General features: G+C 40.6%; 1 protein-coding gene across 1 annotated transcript in view; it reads left to right on the top strand.

Moving 5' to 3' along the window:
• Positions 1-411: 411 nt before the first annotated feature.
• Positions 412-20,063, top strand: part of triqk (triple QxxK/R motif containing) — a 30,728-nt gene continuing 11,076 nt past the window's right edge. Inside the window, exons 1-2 of the mRNA XM_049603322.1 lie at positions 412-610; positions 6,654-6,728. Coding sequence (XP_049459279.1) covers positions 6,668-6,728 — 61 coding nt within the window. The 5' untranslated portion in view covers positions 412-610; positions 6,654-6,667. The remainder of the gene's footprint in view (positions 611-6,653; positions 6,729-20,063) is intronic.

Here is a 20,063-nt window from a genome sequence, read left to right on the forward strand (position 1 = left end):
CTGTTATTTATAATAATAAAGCATATCTTATTAACTGATCATATGTTTTGTGTTAAAAATATTGATCTGCAAAGTAGGCTGTCTGATCAGTGTTGTAAGGAGCAACAATTAGGGTATCTCAGAGTTGTAGGCTATAGTATGTGAGTAAATTCATTTTTCACCACTGATCTTTTGTGCTTTACATAGGCAGGCTACACCCTAGTTTCACAATTATGCATATTTATACAACTGTTTTATATATATATATGCAATACACGAGGAGCTTTGTTGTCTTGAATTAATGGGAGTGTGTGACTATCAACTCGTCACATGCTCCTCCAGTGTTTTTGTCTGGACGCCCCGCCCCGCGCTCACGCTATTGGTCAACAGCACAAATACCCGTCTCTGATTGGACAAAATGGCTGTCTGTCGTCGGTGTTGACGTGTAAACCAGGAACTCGATTCAGGAGAAGTGGTGTGTTGGCATTCTGGAGAAATTTGGATCAAAGTACAATAAAACTGTGACTTCTGTCGTCCCGCGTGTCCTCAGGTTCACAGACAGCAGCCAGACGACCTGTGATGCAGACACACCTCTGCTGAGCGACATATTCTCCCGAGAAACACGAGAACTGTAAGTATCTCTGTCAGTGCAATGAATGAGAGCTTTCTGTTGCCAGTTACATCTCCATTTTATGTTTGACGTTTTGTAGAGTGAATTTGCTCAGAAACAAATATATATATATGTTCTGCAGAGAGTCCTGCATGCACCAAGAGTTTCCTCTCCGTGTTCTGGACTGCAGAGACAAATAAAATGCGAATGTGTGCATTGTTGGTTTTTAGAAACTTTATAGCCCGTTAATATCAAAGTGTGACGGTAATATTTCACACTACTGACAGATAGAAAGACACACCTCTTAATTCCAGAGCTGCAATACCTTAAAACACCAAGCTGTGCTCTATGAGTTGCATGTGTCTCCTTAGACTCAGTTCACATTTTATCAGGTCCACCCAGCTATAACTAATGCAGATAAATACATCTGACCTATAATAAATACCACCATAATAAAAGTTAGCATGTACTTTTTTTATTGTTGTTATTTTAGAAAGGTGGTGGAGGTTTTATATGAAGAAGTGTCACAAATATTTTGTTCATCCCTCAACACCTCTCCACAATAGTTTCTACAAAACTGAACATTTTAACCTTCATGAGGGTTTATTACACTACTTCATTACTTATACAAAGGTGTACCTAATAAACCGGCAACTGAGTGCAATTTCATCCAGCAATACTCCACAGTCATGCTCTTGTTTGTCACCATCCCATCTGAATTCACTTCATTTATATTCTTTTAATTTAGTCTCCTTGTGGGTGTTCAGATACTTGCAGTATTTTCTAAATTTAAAGTTCCAGTGTGTAGCATATATGTGGATATATTGGCGGACCTAGAATATAATATTAAAATTATGTTGTCTGTAGTGTGTAATCACCTGCAAATAAGAATTGTTGTGTTTTCATTACCTTATAATGAGCTGATTATAGCTACATAGAGGGTGGGTTCTCGTGTATGAATACCGCTGTGTTGCACTGCCATGTTACTACAGTGGCCCAGAATGGACAACCCAAAAACTGGCCCCAGATAGGGCCATTTATAGTACACGTTTTTGTATTTTTCGTGACCACCATAGTAAGAAGCCCATCTGCAATGTATGGCATCAAACTTGTGTCAGATTTTTCACCTGAAACTGCTTTATTTAGTGTTTTTACTGGTTTAAATCATCAGGTCTGTTTGAGAGGAAGAGACCTCTGCTGATGATTCGACACCTGCTAAAAACCTCCTGAAAGTCTGCATCTTAAGTTATCAGAGAAAAATAGTGAGCACACATTAGCAGGTGGTGGACTAACGGCCTGCACCAACATGCCAAACAGCATCACAGCAGTGTTTCTACCAGTATAAATCACCTGTTTTGTTTGTTTTGGAAAGGAGACCTCTATGGATAATTTGGCCTCTGTTAGAAACCTCCTGAATAATAAACACTGATGGAATTATAGCTAAGAGAAGTTTTAGCTGGTTGCAATCTGCAATTCACCTCGAAACGCCACCAAATCCCACACTTTGTAACACTTTACCTTTAAACTTTGTGGTGAGAGGGAAAATTCTGCCTTTAATTTACCTGTATGGCACAATGCAACTTGTTCAGGGGCTATGATGTTGTGATGTAAATAAGTTTTACAGTGCCAGAGATAGAAAGCAGACCCTCAGACTCAGGAAAACAACTATCACTAAAAGCCATATTAAAAAAATGCTAGACCTACCTACCAGGCATAGTTTAGGTTTCCACTAAATTCAGGTTATGATAAACACTGTTCACTATGTTGCACCTGAAAATGTAATAGTGCTTGGAAATGTAACATCCCCCCATGTAATGTAATCTAAGTAAAGGTATGACTTTGTTCTTTGAGTTTGTAAGTATATATAATTTGTAATACTGTTAGTCAAGGTCAAGGTCACATTTATTTCTATAGCACATTTAAAAAGACGGAAGTCACCGAAGTGCTTTACAAGAACATTGTGGAAAATTACAATACCACACAAATGGAATGATAAATACCAAAATATAAAAACAGATACAAAATACCAAAAACAACAACATCAATTACACATAGAAAAACCTGAGACAGAGCATACGTATATCACACAAAGTCAAGTCTGGCTCACAGCGGGTTCAAAAGCCAACGAGAAAAGGTGAGTTTTTAGAGATGATTTAAACCTTTCCAGGGATTCTGCATGTCTAACATGCAACGGCAAGCTATTCCAGAGCTTGGGAGCAGCCACTGAAAATGCTCGGTCGCCCTTGGTTTTAAGCCTTGATCTGGGCACTTCAAGCAGCGGAACACCTGAAGACCTAAGGGCTCTGACTGGATTGTGAGCTTTTAACAGCTCCACCAGATACTGAGGGGCCATTCCATGTAAGATTTTAAAAACAAACAACAACATTTTAAAATGTATTCTAAATTATACAACAGTTAGTTCCGGCCCTGCAATCTGATTGGTCGAGAGACAGTAAAACCGTGACGATACTGGAGTACAACATCACGGTTATTTCACTGTGTATGTATCACTCCGCCTCACAGCTGATTGCAATCAACAATCAAATCAAAACTGACGGTTAGTGTCAGTTAGGTCAGCAGTTGCGTTGTAGGCTAATTAATTCATCCACTGTCAAACAGCCAAAAATATGGATTTATTTCCTAAAATAAGTTTTGAATTGAACTATGAATGGTCATCAGAGGAAGATGAGGGAGAGGAGAAGCTGAATCCATCTGAGCACACATCTAGGTTTGTCAGTGTTTCATCAGCGGAGCTCAATGACTTGGAGAAAAGCAACATACTGTCAGATCAGAAGGCAGAGTAGGCTGTGCCTGTGAAGCGACAGTCCACCATGCAGTCACCACAGACTTATTTCACTGGCTGCACAATTAATGGAAACGTGCAGATAAATGTGTATAAAGAGTAAGTGCCTGGCGCACCATGTCTGCGTTACATAGCAACGGTGACAGCGGAGTCCTGAGGGAACAATTTTTGTTGGTGGAAGACAAATAAAATGCTTAAATTATCTATTTTGTCCTCATTTTTCAACATTCCTTAATCAGCCTTGCTTATTTAACTGTTGAACTGTTGTATAAAAGCAATATCACACTCGAGCTCGTGATGTTGTACTGTGATATCGTCTGCGGCCTCGTGCCGAAGACAGTTACAGCCGTGACGATATCACAGTACAACATCACTCCCTCTCGTGTGATATTGCTTAAATGAACAGGAAGCCAGTGTAAGGACATCAGAACAGGTGTAATATGGTCCTGCTTCTTGGTGCCAGTCAGGAGGCGAGCCGCTGCATTTTGGACTAGCTGCAGGTGATGAAGGGAGCACTGATCTAAACCAACATAAAGAGAATTACAGTAATCAAGTCTTGATGATATGAAGGCATGAATGACCCTCTCCAAATCCTTTGAAGATAAATAGGGCTTAACTTTAGCTAGCAATCGAAGCTGGTGAAAAGAACCTTTCACAACCGAGCCAATTTGTTTTTGAAGATTTAGATCAGTGTCCAGAGTCACACCAAGGCTTTTGATCGACCCAGTGATATTTGTGGTAAGGGTGTTCAAATTATCAAAAAAGTAAGTAGAACATTCTGCATGTCCAAACACAGTAACCTCAGTTTTCTTATCGTTCAAATTAAGGTGGCTTTTGCTTATCCAAAGCTTGATGTCAGTCAGACAGGCTAATAAGGGATTCAGCGAGTGTCATTTTAACATTCTGAAAACACACACATTTGACACTGTTTGACACATTTCATATGTTTAAATTGTAAACTCGCAGATGGCAAGTGGTACGTTGTTATCAGGCAAAGATGGATATAACTAAAATCCCCATCAATGGTAAATAAACCTGCCCATACTCATGTTGATTGGTCATTGTGCAATGATTTTGCATTAGACCAGAGAGGCTCTTTTATTAGACACCATCAGAAGATGACAAAAGCTGCAGAGGAGGGTATTACACAAGCGAGCGCCGAATGCAAAACAGTCTTTGCCTTTGCCTTGTTTGATCGCGTGAAATTTCTGCATTCAAAATGGGATTTCAAATTGAATATGAAATTAATGAAAAATGACATTTATACTTGAGTACATTTAGAAATAGAAACCTTTTGACTTCAACTCAGTAGCACCTACACAGATTATGACAGGAAGGATCCAGTCACAGATTTTCTAGTTTTAAAGGGAGGCCTGACCTAAAAAGTTGTCGAACCACTGCGTTAACTTAAGTATACTTTCTGTGTACTTTTTTATACTCCTCATTATTTATTTCCTGGGAAAGCACTTACTTTGCACTGAGAACTGTCAAACATATGTGCACAGCCTAAAACAACCCATCTGAAAATGTAATAAATTCCCAATAATGGAATAAAGAATCACCTGATCAATAAAAATGATATTACATTATCAGTCAGGACATTTTATTATATTTGTGGTCAAGGTTTTATTATACCTTCAGGAAATTATTGCACTATTTGGTGCCACAACACTGTTAATGATGAGAAGGTAATATCAGCCTTGTTGTCAATGCATATTAGTTGCAAAATGGAGCAGTCAGTCTGCTTAGATATTTTCTCATGAGTCAGTACGCCACTGTTTACTGTTGTACCCACTGCTGTAAATGTACTGTAACACATCTGTAGAAATTTCTAAGTGGAATGACCACAAGCAAAAACAGAGGCTTCAAATGTGTTGCTCTTAGCAGTTTGGATATAACATTGTGATGTTGCTGCACAATACAACATAGCTTGGAAATCTGCGAGCCCGCTGTGTCCGACTGTAAACATTACATTTGGGCAATTTCCTCTCTTCCTTTTGTCCGCCTCTCGTGTCCTTTAATTTGCTGACTCTGGCTTCCGCCCACTGGAGAACAATAGCTGTGCATACATCCTCCTCCTCTGCTGGCACTAACGGTGTTTGAAATGTAGCTGAAAACAGTGTTTTTAGTGTAAGGTAAAATTCAGGTCTCCCAAGGCAGCGGTCTCCCATGAGAAGGCATCAGTCAGCACAGGCAGCCAGCCACGCTCCTTGAACATGCTAATTCAGTCTCTTTCCTCTTTTCCCCTGCTGCACCGCTAGACTCTTCACCACTCCTGTTCTTCTTGGATGCGCATAGATACTTTTTTTTTTCCTTTTCTGTTCGCCTCTCTGTTCTCCCCTGTGCACACCTGCTTACACACTTCTCTCCCCATCACACTTAAACATGCTTTAAAAAGAAAGATAATCAGTTATTACTATACTAGCAGGACTTGACAGATATTGAGTTTTATTTGTCAGAACATATCAGGCATATCTTTCAAATTGTGCTCAAATCTTTCCGCGAGAGACCAGGTTTGAGGGACCTTGGTATCATCAGAACAGCACAGGTCTGCCCCTCGACTCATACTTGCTTTTTCCACTATTTTAAACAAAAGGCTACAATATTGATTGATGCAGTGTGTTGCGAGGGAACCTGTCTGGAATTTAGAGCAGAGTGCTTACTGAGAAACAAGTATGTTGGGTGGATGCATGAAACGCACAGAATTTTAGCGCTTTGTAAAGAAAATTATTATACAGGCATAGTTATCTGTGGTGATCGCACATCAATACACATTAATGCACAGCCCTGGCGCAAACTGACATTTATTCTGTCACACACTCGCATAGTTACATGTGGAGCCAAAGAATAGTATTTGTATTACTCCAAGCTTTTTATATCTTCTCTTTGAGCTGTCAGGGTAATCAAAGAGAGCTCGTGGTGTGAAGGGAAATGGTGTTAGACTAAATGAGATGGATAGGAAGTGCGCACACTGTGAACATAACACACATGGAAGGTGGTGTGAATTAATTTAATTATGTCTAGCAGATGTATGTGAAAGATAAACCATCTGCCTGATCAAAACTGACGACTCCTCTCTATATATGATTGTGTATTAACTTGGATCCTTTCTGCAAATTTCACAAGTTATATCGGGCTACAGTAACAGGAATGGAGCTATATCCGTATTTGATTAAGCTAAATGATCAGGTGTTACATTGAGACCCAGCTGTGATGTTCTCGCTCTAAAGATTTTTTTTCTTCTTCTTCTTTTGTTGTCAGGCTGAAGAAGGAGAATGGGGAGGAAGGATGCCAGTGCGACCAACTTACCAGTTGATCAGTACCGAAAACAGATTGGTGAGTCTTCATTCATCCTAGAGCTGGCTGGTTAATCAATTTGTTGATCATCAGTGAACCAAATGTGGAAAATAATTAGTATTGTCAGTTGATTGAATATTTTGACATTGGTAAGAAACAGAGTTAAAGCTCTGGGGTATGCAGTAAAATTTTGGCGTCATTGGGCAATAAACTTTGAGCATATTGTAATTCAAGTGGACCGAAAGAACACTAGACTTCTGCACCTCCTCTTGGCTTTGTTCTTAGGCTTTAGAAAATCTAGCCCAGAGGGGAGACTTTAGCCAGTCACAGGTTATTTCAGAGAGATGGTGTTACTACTCCTGCAGAGACAGTTCATATTCCAGCATTTACAACAACTGTCTACATTGCAAAGTAATCCACAAAAAAGAAGATGGAGGTATCAGAAACAGAGAGTCTACAAGAGAGTTTGACAACAAACAAAAATAAAACACATGTTAATATCAGCAAAGTATTTCAGAGATGGAAAGAAAATGTTGCTAATAGTTTAGCTTTCTGCTAATTGGAGCTAAAGGTTCACAGCTGCCTCTTGAGGTTTCTGTTTATGCAGCTAACGTTAGCTAGAGCCTTAAATTACAACACCCCTTTTTAGATAGGAATTGTGCAAATTTGCAGGAAAGCCCAATCAGTCTTCTTCCAGCATTGGCAGTATAAAAACAAAATCAAGGAGTGCAGCAAAATGCCGCCTACCTACTTTTGTTTATACAGAATGTGCCTTTTTCAGGGCAATGGGGGGCGTGAGCAAGTAACAAAACGTGTAGCTTAGCACGCGACATAAACAGTGACGTGGGAGGGAAGCCGCGGCTGGTCAGTCCTTCGGCGATTCTCTAATAAGCTGGCCTGTTCTTCACCGTCCCCGTCACCTGATGGTTAATGGCCTTTTTGTTTGCGAGGACAAGGAGGGCGCACAATTCCTTGTCTCCTCAGTTGCTCATCTTAACAGTGTCTGTAGCTGCTCACTAATTCCTGCTATCAGCTGTTTCCTGTTAATCCACCACCAGTGGCTCGCAGATGTGGCGTCATCAATAGCTCTTCCCACAAGTCTTCAACAGCCCCTCCTGTGGCGGAAGGCCGTCTTGTTCTTTTTAAACTGAAAAGGTTCCGCCAATATGTCTACCCTACGAGGTGGAAAATTGGGCACCTCGGATCAACTCGCCAATCTGGCTCTGTGTGTCTAAACGCTTGCAGCTTACCGGCAAAACAGCCCAACATTGGCGGAAAATCTGGCAGTGTAAAAGGGGCTTATGTGTCTCCCACAGCTCTGAAGACTGACTGCAGAATCCCAAAAACAGCCAGTGCGGCATTAGCAAACTCTCAGCTGTGACACCCTGAGCTGGAGGGTTTAGCACTAGCCACTAACCAAGCAGTTACAGTGGCGGGGAACAAGGCGGGGGGACCGGGGGATGGCTAACTAGCTAATGCTTGTCTCATTTTTGGTTTGAAAGACAGAGAAAGGGTGGGCATGGAGGGGCCAAGGAAAAGCGTTGCGCGCAGTTCTACAATAAAATGAAAATTAAATAAATCAATATATCGGAAACTGGGGTTACTGTATGAAACATGTACGTATGCCCATGACCTTTGCCTTTTCTATATTTCTGCCTATTCCAGCTTTAAGTAAATGATCACACTGCTTTTCTTCCTTTTTATAACATAAAATAGAATTATTTGGGCTCATTAATGTCACATTTTCTGTCCTAAATGATTGACAGTTTAATCACAAAGATAATCAATATATTTACTGACAATTAAAACAATAAAGTCTGTAGATTAGTTCATGATGCTTTTTGACAGTTGAGATTGGTCTTCAGCTTGTTGTGCAACTCAATTTCAACACAAATCATAACTCAATGCTTGATGTGGGCCGTTTTACCACAACTCAGTAATCAAGTCAGCATTCTCTCATAGAAACACGCTAATGTCACACTCAATAAATCACACATGATGCTGTGTTACAGGGAGCAATTTTGTAGTAGTTTCACATATATCTCAAACTGCCTAACAGTCCAACTCTTTTGAAGACCTTTATCAATGATGGCTATGCAGAAATTAGCATAATCTCTTTGCACAGTTCTGGAAACTTTTCCAATTTGTATTGGATTGAAGAGAAACTTTAACCAGACTCGCTGGAGTAGAACCAGTATAAAAGCTGTGGAAGTAATTACACTTAGAGACGAACACGCAGCATCTAAGGTCACATTACTGACGGACAGTGAATTCCACACTTAAAAAGCTCCCCCTTTGATATGTCACAAGCTGTTTTGTCAAAGTTTAATACCACTTTAATCCTGCGGTATTTTGTTTCCTCGTCTTTCCCCTTACATCACAAAGGCCTAACTAAGGCAATATGGTAGGTATCAATCAAAAGTTTGGTCCCCTTTAGCATGCCAGCTGTGGTTGCTTGAAGATCACAGCTCATATCATGTCTTTTTGTTTTTGTTTTCCTCTTGTGAAGCAAAACCAAAAGGTCGCTAGTGGCAAAGCTGGATAATTGTCAGCAGCTACGACTGACGTAAACACAAAGGGAAGCTCTGTTCTCCTTATAGGCTTAAGGTTTTCACTGAAAATCCAAGGAGCGGCATATTGTGTGCATAAAATGAGACTAAGTAGTCTTATTAGACGCAAAAGGCTCCCACTTTTGGGATCCAAGATAAAAGATTTTTGCACTAAATGGACTGAGACTCCTTGACCTCACATCTTTACTAATAATGAAATGTCTGAGACAAAGGTGAGAATGAGTTCCTTCACAGAAATGGTAACAATCACAGGTTTAGAGGATGAGCTCAAGAGTGACACAATCACCTTGGATGACCAAATATTTCAATAATGTCTCCACACAAGACGCACAAGTCCAATAGGCAGGTTCATTACAATTGATGTCCTCTTTAGGGATACATTACAACATCAGCACATCATCGGTATCAGATTAAGGCTGTAAAATGAAATATGGGTATTGGCCCAAAATGAACATTTCTGCCAATATGACAGGCCGATAAGCTGATGCTTAAAGCAACACTTACCTTTCTGGAAACTTAACGCTTTCCTTTGTTTAGGTTAAAATTCTATTAATAAGCTGATGGCACACTAAAATGTAAGTGAATTCCTCCAGAGATAAAAACTATTATACCATTCTCATATGGTTCTAAGAAAACTCCGATCAATCATTGCATTCGGACTGAATGTTGCATTGCAATGAATGCAATGACCCCAGCATCAGTTGCTAATGGCTAATGTTAGCCTAATGTAGCCTAATGTTGCCTGAGCCTCTGTATTATCTTCCTTGTTTGTTGCCAGTCACTAGTACTATCTAACGTTAGCGTTTACATTATATTATAAAACTCATCAGTCATCATTGACCCCCGATAAGTTTCAAAACTCTGGGGTTGCGTTTGACTGTGCAGGACAGGTAATGTTTAGTTTGCTTCTAATATAACATATGATGTTATATGACAACACAGCATCCAGTTAGTAATGGCTAACTTTAGCCTACTGTAGCATAACCTCTGAAACATTAACATTATCTTCCTTGTGCGTTACTAGTGACGTTAACGCTACTATCTAACGTTGTAACCTTATTCTAAAACTCATCAATCATCACTGACTCCGGTTGAGTTTTAAAACTCCGGGGTTGCGTTTGACTGTCTTGGTTGTAACATTACACTCGCTCTCCTCTTCCGTGTATCTAACGTTACCTTGCCAACGCCTATGTCTATCATAGATGTAATGAGGACGTAATGGAGGAGGGGGAGTAGGCTTTTGGAGGGAGATGGAGTTGCAGGAGGAGGGTGGGACTTTGGAGGGAGGCGGGAGTTGTGGATGTTCATATTTTTTGTAATAGCTGTGTGAAATGCAAGAAAGGTAAGAGTAGCTTTAGGTAGGGTGACTTTAATTACTCGATATATTTGCTCTGGATGTGGCTATTGTCAGGATTGTCTCAAGGCGAGCGTTACCCCAGCCTGCTTAAAGTAGGATGAAATTTACAGTTTTGTTTGAAAATGTAAATGGCACATAAAAAGTAATCTTGCATGGATTACATGTAACCTACCCCTTCAGGGTAACAGTGGCTAATGCAGGCTAACCAAAATTAGTGGAAAAAATATTGGCGTATCAGATGTCACCAAAAAATACAACGTCATGCATTCTTAGTCTTTGTAGAATTTATATTTTGGCTTTATCACTTTTCAGCAATTTGTCAATTTGCAAGTTGCTGTGGACAGATGGCTAAATCAGATCCCCCCCCCTCCCCCCCCCCCCGAAGACTGTGATTACTGTGGCATTGTTCTGGTCACCTTCCTCCCAGTGGATGGTTGTTTGTTGGCCCCTGGTGATTCACATCCTCTGTTTATTCCAGATTTAATATTTCCTGGTGTTAGTTTGAGCTAACAGAACTCGTGACTTGGTCTCTTATGCTAAATTATTGTTGTTGATGCATGTTTTAGTGTATGAACTATTTTGTCTTTTGTACCTTTTGTAACCTTTTTGAGTTCTTTCCTCTTCATGAAGTCATCGTCATTCTGTCAGGAATAACAACTTTTGTTTTTTCTCAGGCATGTGATAGTCTGTTGAGAAATGTCCTTCTTGTTAACTCTACTGTATTATCATATCTGTCTCTGTCTCTCCATCTCTTTTTGTATAACTTTATCATTGGGATTACTGCAAATTTATTATGTTGATCTGTTTGACATCTATTGCACGTGTGTCCCTTCTGGAAGAGGGATCCTTCCTCAGTTGCTCTTCCTGAAGTTTCTACCATTTCTTTTCCCGAGTTTAAGTTATTTTTTGGGGAGTTTTACTTATCCGCTGTGAGGTCCTAAGGACAGAGGGATATCATATGCTGTAAAGCCCCCTGAGGTAAATTGTGATTTGTGATACTGGGTCTTATAAATAAATTGAAATTGAATTAAAATTGAAATTGAAAGAGCTGAGATCTCATGAAACAGCGTGACAGTTGTTGCCTATATATTTTCAAAGTGGGACAGAAGAAGGCTTTTTAGCGTGCAGATATCCCTTAACGTGTGCTATTGTATCAAACCCAGCAACATAACAAGCTCATCTCCCACTGTCACATCCCTTACCAGCGGTGCAGAAAACCTTGTTTTATCATTTTTTTCTTTTCCATTAGTGTTTCTTTTTCTCAGCATGTCTGATCAATTCAAAACTATGTAACAACTCTGTCCTCCTCCACTTCTTTCCAACCCCTCAATTTCTACTGTTTTTCCTTTTCCTTTTTTTTTTTTTTTTTTTAAAGAATGGCTTATTCATGGAGCATCAGCAGTAGTCCAGGCCAGGTGTTGAGCTGTACCATCATCTCAGCTGGAGTGCTTTTGTCATGTCAAATGGCCATCAAGGGGCCACTGTTGATGTTCTCTTAAAATACCATTATTAAGCCTGTTGTAATTGACTGTGCCAAGATGCTGTCAGAAGGGGCAAATCGTGTTCTTACATTGTAAGTGGTCACTCTGTTCTAGTAATGATTGCTCTTGCCTGCTGAGCAAACAAGAACAAATTCTCTACACACATAGACTCACCCAAGATATGAATTATAGTAAATTGGAAGTTATTGGCGTAAGAGGGTATGACTTCATGTCGTAAAGAAGGTCAAACTTAGGAAGTTGTACTTCTTTCAATTTAAGAAATATTTCACTGCTGGAAAGATGGTTGTCTTATACAAGTAGGCTGTCTAGGCAGCAGAAAGATGCACATACTTTGGAAATTGGTGCTATATGACCAGAGAAAACAAAGCAAAAGGGCTGTGGAGTTAGCCTCTGGTCAAGTGGTAGAAAACCTACAACTACCAGAATGCACTGTGTTGCACCAGACCAATAAAAGCCCCCACTGGTGAGTGACATAACGTGAGCTTGGCCATTTTACTGCAGGAAACAGCATGGCAGTCAGCTGCTAACAAATTATCTAAAATTATAGTTAAACAGTGAGGTAAAATGTGTTTCTGAAAACATTTTAGGCAACACAGTAACAGCATTTTGGTTCATATTTGATCAACACTGCCCCACTTTATTTTTATAATGAAACATGAAACAATTAGAACCCACTTCCTGTTCACAAATTCTTGTATCACAGCCAAACAGTGCACTTAAATATGATTCTGAAGACATTTTAGAAATAGGCAATACAGTAACAGGATCTTGGTTTGTATTTGCTCAGTGCTGCCGTGTTTTACCGTTTGATCTGAGTTTTCGTCTGTGTTTGAGAAAGACTGGGATGTCTTTGTCTCTCAATCCACTTCTATACTCTTTGTGTCTGTGGTGGCAGGGATATAAAAATGTGGAAGTACAAATTATAGTGTGAACAACAGCCCTAAAGCCAGTGATAATCCACCGGACGACGCGTTCCCACCAGATTTTAGCTGAGATATGAGCAGGGAGATCTGGGCACTGGTAAGACAGAGGGGAGTTTCCGACAGTTCATTTGCTCATACTACTCACATTGTTATTATACACAGTGAGTTGAAAAGTGGCAAAGTATTCCCTAAAGTTTAAGAAATCGGGGCACCCAGTAGCTCAGTGGGTAGAGCAGGCACACCATGTACAAAGACACTGTCCTTGCTGCAGCAGCCATGGGTTCAATTCCAGTCCACAGCCACCAGATGCATCCCAATGCCCCAAAAAATCTTTAAAAAAGTGAGAAATTGATATGTAGTCTTAACATTTCACTCACATCCGTAGGTAGGCTACAGCACACAATTAAGGTATAGAGGTTTGCCTCTTGACATTACATTATGGATAATCTTTGTTGAGCTGTAAAACAATAAGGCTGTAAGTAGCAATTATTCTCACTGTTGATTCATTGATTTTTCTTTATTAATCGATTAGTTGTTTGGTCTATAAAATGTTAGAAAATGGTGAAAAATGTCTATTAGTTTTTTCCAAAGCTCAAGTTGACGTCCGCAAATGTCTTGTTTCGTCCACAGTCTTAAGATATTCAGTTTACTGTCATAGAGGAGAAAAGAAACAAGTAAATATCATATTTAAGAAGCTGGAATCAGAGAATCTTTTTTTTTTTTTAACTGTGAAATTAATTGGTGATTAATGACAAATATTCATTGCAGCTTAAGGTCTAAAATAGTTTGCCTCCGCTCTCCTTGCTGCACATGATGCCAAAGTACAAGACATGAATATCTCCCATGTGTCTGACATCACCCCTCCAGTTCCATGACCATGCATCCTGGCAGATGCCAGCGATCCGCACCATGTGGTCACTGACTATTTGGCCGCCATGCCACGTAGACACAGAAGCAAAGCAAAGTATGAGGAACTGTCAGACACGCTGTCAGTGTGTTGCCCGTCCCAGGGCTCTCAGAGAGTGCTGGACAGTGGTCTGTCTGTCCAAATCACCCCATCACTCTACATGTAGTACATATGCAAGACAGCCAGTCCCCACAGACACAAACAAACACACACTGAATCACTCAGGTATGTTTGTGTTTCTCTTCACACATGAGCTTTTTAAACATTAAAAACAAACAGCTTCCTGTAACTTTTATTTTTCAAGCCAGCATTATTAAAGACTTGACATACAGAAGTCAAGGTTGCATGTTTTAAGTGATTTTTAATTAGGGATGAAATCTAATTTTGATTCATGTTGTTTAGAATTTTAAATTTGCTGCATATGTTACACCAACACAGCCAGAGGTGTTTTTCAGGATGTAGTTTTCTGGGTTGGTAATGCAGCTTTGAGAAGCAACTTTTTGGATAAGCACAGTTAATTGACATTATGGAAACGTCAACAGAGATATAAACAAGAACGCAGCAACTTGGCAAACGGTTCATTCTATCATGGGTCTTCGAAATGTGATTCTGGTGGGCCAGCTCCTTATTTCCTGGTTTTTAGTTCACATGACGATGCAGCTGTCTCATGATGCATGACTCAAATTTAAATGCAGTAGCCAGCTGTATAAAGTAAGTATCATAAGGTTACTTGAAATTGGGCAAGATATGACTTCCTTTTTAGCACAAATAGATGCATTGTTCAAGCCAGAATCATAGCTTGGCACGAGGAAAGCTTTGGTTCTGTCATGACACTGTTAAAGATGGTTTCCTGCATGTCAGGCTCATCAGAATATTAACATTGCGTGAACAGATGCTTGAATCTCTATAATATAATCCATTAATGCAGGGTTTTTTCTCAAAATCAGACAAAGGTGGTCCAGTTCCCCAGATTTCACCTAATTAATCTTGATACAGTTTTAAAACTGTATCAGTAGACAACATTTCAAAAACAACTGTATATAGCTTATATATACTAAGCCAAATTTTGAAGTGATTTGGTTACAAAATGGATGGATGTTGAATGAATTAACTACTCTTGTAATCCATCGGCTATTGCCTAATGACAATAAAGTCTGGGCAACTGCTAATATCTTAGAAGATCCAGTTCAGCCTCTGGATATCTGGGCCAAGACTTCCTCTTCTGTGTGACGGTCATAGTTTACAGTTCGATTAGCAACTTAAACAGGTCCAAACAACATTTCTGCTAATCTCCATAAACAGATATCTGCATATAAAGGCAGCTAAATTAGAAATAAGCTAAATCATTGATTACGTTTACATGGACGGTTTAATTCCCTTTTCATTCAGAATGAAAGTTCCTTCCTATTAAAAGTGATTTTGTAAACACCTAATTCGGAATGAAAATGGCCAATGCGATTGAAAATTCAATCTGATGTAAGGCGCTGGGATATTCTGTTTCTAATTCTGAATGAAAGAATTTCTTGTACTTGTATACACTCACTCCTCTTCAAGTTCATTCCGGTCTTTCGGCGCATGCTCGTTTCCTTGCCCTTCTGGCGCGATGACGTATATAGCGTGCATAGAAACGGGCTGAGATAGAGCAGTCAGACTCGTTGCACTCATCGGTTTCCATTCGCCAGAGCACGGTCTTCTACCTCCCTTCTTCGACCTTCTACCTCCCTTCTCCTCCTCAACAGACGAAGCATTAGCAGAACAAGGTTGTTGTCGTACTGCTGCTTCAAGAATCTAAGCAAAACAAGCCCGAAAAAGGCACTAAGAACGGCGTCGTCAAGCATCTTGTTATCCGGAACAAGGACTACAGTGTTTTCTTTTAGTAAACGTAGATGCATAACTTCCACCCCGCCCCCTATCCAATCAGAAACCTTCCCTGCCCCAAACCTTGTGCGGACCCGAATAAAGGCGATTAAACTGATCTCCCGTGTAAACCCTCATTCGGAATGAATATTTTTCATGTAAACTACCTGGAAAGACTTTAATTCCGAATGATTTCATTCAGATTTATTTAATTCTGAATGAGAAGCCATCATGTAACCGTATCCATTGTCACATAATAGCTGATAGGGTTCAGGGATTGCATTTTAGCCATTGTGCCCGGTTCTTTTGCCCTCTACATGAACTGTTAAATGCTTGATACGAAAACCTTGTACCATTTCCTCCAGATTCTGCATACATATACAGATATCTGTCTATCGACATTACTAATTAACACTTATTCATGATCATGTTTTTCCTCACACATTCCTCAGTAACTACTCACATTCATGAGTACCGGATTTTAAAGCGTCACCATTTTATCTGTGAACAATGACAGCTTCTCAATTTGTATATGCAGATGTTTTTATGTTAAAAATTTGGCTTAAGTTTCCTAAATATTTCGTGGTGCGACACAGTTTCACACAGCTCAGACCAAAGAAGATTGGCAACAATAAGCACTTTATCAACCACGTTGTCATTTCACTCTGCTCCACTTTGGAGTAGTCCACTGTTGAAGTTCAAGTTGGCATAGGTTGTCATCCTGACATAGGTATCATTACTGGTATGGTCAGAGTGTTTTTTGTTTTCCTTTTTACTACAGACTTTTCTTTTCATTCACACAAACGGTGACACTCTTAGATGTCTGCGTCTCTTCTAGCTTCACTTAAATGGCCAATTTGTGTGACACACAAATCACATACCTTCCCCCCCCTTCCCTTGAGTGCTCAATCAGTTGTGACTAATTTTAGCTAATACCCCCTACCTGTCTTGTTATGCTAAGCAGAACAATAGCTCCAGATAAAAATAATTTCTCCCCAGTCTTAATCAGACAGCATTTACAGGTAAAAGCAACGACAAACAAGCCAGGAAAAGCCATGAAAGACACATCTAAGGGAATGTACAGTAAGTGGTGTGAGGGGGGTGGGTGAGGGGGAGAAGGCCACTTTCATTTTTCTCTTGTCCTCTTGACATGAAATCAGTGATGACTTCAATGAAAGGCACACTCAGGAAAGCCTCTCAGCAGGCACTCTAGGCCGCCTTACAAGGGCTAATGTTCCTCTGAGACACGGCATTGTCGTTGGCTGTACAGGAGGACAGTGATGCCTTTTCAGTGTGGCAGGCAGAAGTGGGGAGGGATGGGAGGACGGCGTGTCGCCCAGTGTAGGTAGATAATTGGTGACAGAAAGTGTCTGCAGAGCCGGTGCAGCAAGGGGAACAGCAATGACAAATAGGAGTGCTCATAAGCCCAATGCAATATCATCAGGAGTGTGTGTGTGTGTGTGTGTGTGTGTGTGTGCGTGCGTGCGTGTGAGACCCATGCAAACCACAAGAGAAAGGAACATGAGACTTTAGGAAGCACACCACTGTAATACAACAACATTACAATAGCTTTCACAGCCTGATGTAATTCTCTGGCATTTTTCCTCCATATCAACAATTCATAATCCAACATGGTGTAATTATTCAGCTTTTGCTCCAATTAAGTATTGATTCTTAGCAGATGGTTATGGGTGTATAGGGTTGTGATGAATTTTTGCATATAAACGCAATTTCACTCATGTAGAACAATTTCAGCCCCACGAATGAGAAAGAAACGGCACAGGTGCTTGTTTTGGAAGCGGTTTGTGGGAGATGTTGTAAATGCTGGGAAAAAACTCCTGCCTTTCAAATTTAAACCCCAGCTCGCTTAACTTCTGATATTGTTCTGTCTTTGAGTATCCTTGGGCATTTTGGTGCAGAGAAGGTACCCTGAGGACACACATAGGCAGACAAAGCAAACTAGTTTTAAAAACAGAAAGTAACAGATTGTTCAAGTTGTGGGCTTCAATTTTAAATCAAAGTGTGCAACATTTTTTCTTTACTGCATACAGGACTGGTTGCACAACAGAGATCATGGATTTCCACAGTTTTCCCCCAGGGTAACGTGGTTTGCACATTTGATTATTGTTACGGTATTTGGGGAATGCCATCTCCCAGATATTCTGGGTAGGTAAATGTGATGATGTCTCAATCCAGTTTTTGCCCCTGATCCCAGTCATTAAATTGTAAGTATCTGCTGATACTGAGTCATGATCCTAGACTTCTGTTTTCCCAGATAATACAGCCGCACAGTGCACACTTCAAGGACTTTAAAGATTTTGTTTTCAAAATAATAAACCTTCTCCTTAATCTTTTTGTTGCTCCAGTACAGCCTTGCCCAAGTTCGCCTCCCTGAGCAAACTGTATTCCGTTGTGTGTTTGTTTTTGTCGTCTGTACATCTTTTGGGTGGGGTAGTCCACATCAAGAAATTATTCTTACTGGCCTTTTGCTTGCAGGGCTTTTGTTACACTTTGTTGAGGTGTGGTGAGTGTGGTTGTGTTGGCTGCTCCTGCTCAGCCCGTCTCTCTTCTGAGCTGGGTGGTGAAACACCATGCGCCATAGCTGACAGCAAAATGCACTTTTACAATAAGATGAAATGAAACAAGTGCTCGTAACTTCGGTATATACATAATAAACAGTCTCATACGACATTTGGCTGTTGTTTATGGTGTGTGGTGTTTGGCAGCAGGTGGGGTGTGCAGTGGAGGAGAGACGGAGAGTTGATGGCAGCACCTGTATGAAGGTGCCTCATTATAGCTCAGTGTAGCCAATCAGGTAAATAATTCCCTGATCGTTTCCGAGCTGACCTTTGAGATAGCATTGGGGCTGATTGGTAAATGTTGATGTTTAAAAGCATAAAGGCCCAGTCACTCAAGCATAAAAAACTATGAATTCAATTAATTTCAATGGATTTTTTTGACCAGTACATTCAGCAGTCCTCTGCATGTTTTACACATTTCACAATCTTTCTCACTTTCTGTATTTTTTCCTTTTTATATGGGATTTGTAGCACTTGATGTAGCTTCCACTAGCCTTGCATTATCACACCCAGCCATTTGCAGTCTGAAAAATCCCTGCACAATTTCTGTGAATGGTGAGCAACCTGAGGTGCCCTCCAATCAAATTTCCCCCTCTCCACTTTCTGACAAGTGGAGGAGACATCCAGTGGCCCTCCTAATGAATTCCCACAAGCTCACTGTCTGCTTCTGGCAACATGCTCCCCATTTCTATTAGCCGTCCACTGAGTCAGGGGGAGGTTTAGGAGGAGTCTACGACCGGGAGGGATGGAGAAGGAGAGAGGAATTGAGTGCAAGATCCCTGAAAAAGAAGTAGGCGGGGGTGAGAAGGTTGAAATAGAGAAAGTGTGTGTGTGTGTGTGTGTGTGTGTGTGTGTGTGTGTGTGTGTGTGTGTTGAGACAGTGCAGCTGCTTAACGCCATGCTAATGGTCATCTCCTCTCTCCTCCATGGCTGTTCCCTGAAGAAGAGTACCTCTGCTCCCCAAGAGACGTGATACTTAGTTGTATGGAGCTCTGTTTGTTTTCAGAAATTACAACACAGCTCATTTTCACTCTTCTCTTTCCCACAACCTTTCCAGATGGATATGGTCGCTTTCCTCCTTCTCCTTCCTCCTTCTCTTGTTCCCTCTTTCCATGTAAATTAGGCTTAATTGGCTGGGGGTAAAAACACCAAGTGGCCCGTGTGTCACATCACCAACCGAGAAAACCTTGAAGCTGACCCGGGGGCTTGGGCTCCATCTCACACATATTCCTCTTTTGTACCTCTCTCTTTGTGAGGACTGTCCATGGATTCCCCAGCTCATAAATTAAATGTTGACCATCTGAATGTCATTCCTAACCTCAACTCTCAACCTAGCTTTAACCGAATCCTAATTCAAAATATTACTAGTAGTAATTTTCCTTTAAAACAACATCTTTTACGACTTGTTAATATGTCCACAATTCTAGCTCATAAACTGGTTCTCACAAAGATAGAAGCACTCGAGCACATACACACACACACACACACACACACTGTTCAGCAAGCTGTTGCCTTTCCACCCTATTGTTAGCAAAGTTCCTTTTCCTGCAGTGTGTTGTTTCTAATTAGACCAAGACAGCCGGCTCTGCCTCATGTGAAGCACGCTCGCACACACACACATGCTTTGCCAGGTGGCCGGTTTGCCCACAACACTCACCCTTGAGAGCTGAGCCCGTGGG

The sequence above is a fragment of the Epinephelus fuscoguttatus genome, linkage group LG17 (assembly GCF_011397635.1).
Source record: "Epinephelus fuscoguttatus linkage group LG17, E.fuscoguttatus.final_Chr_v1".
In the NCBI taxonomy this organism is placed as follows: Eukaryota; Metazoa; Chordata; class Actinopteri; order Perciformes; family Serranidae; genus Epinephelus; species Epinephelus fuscoguttatus.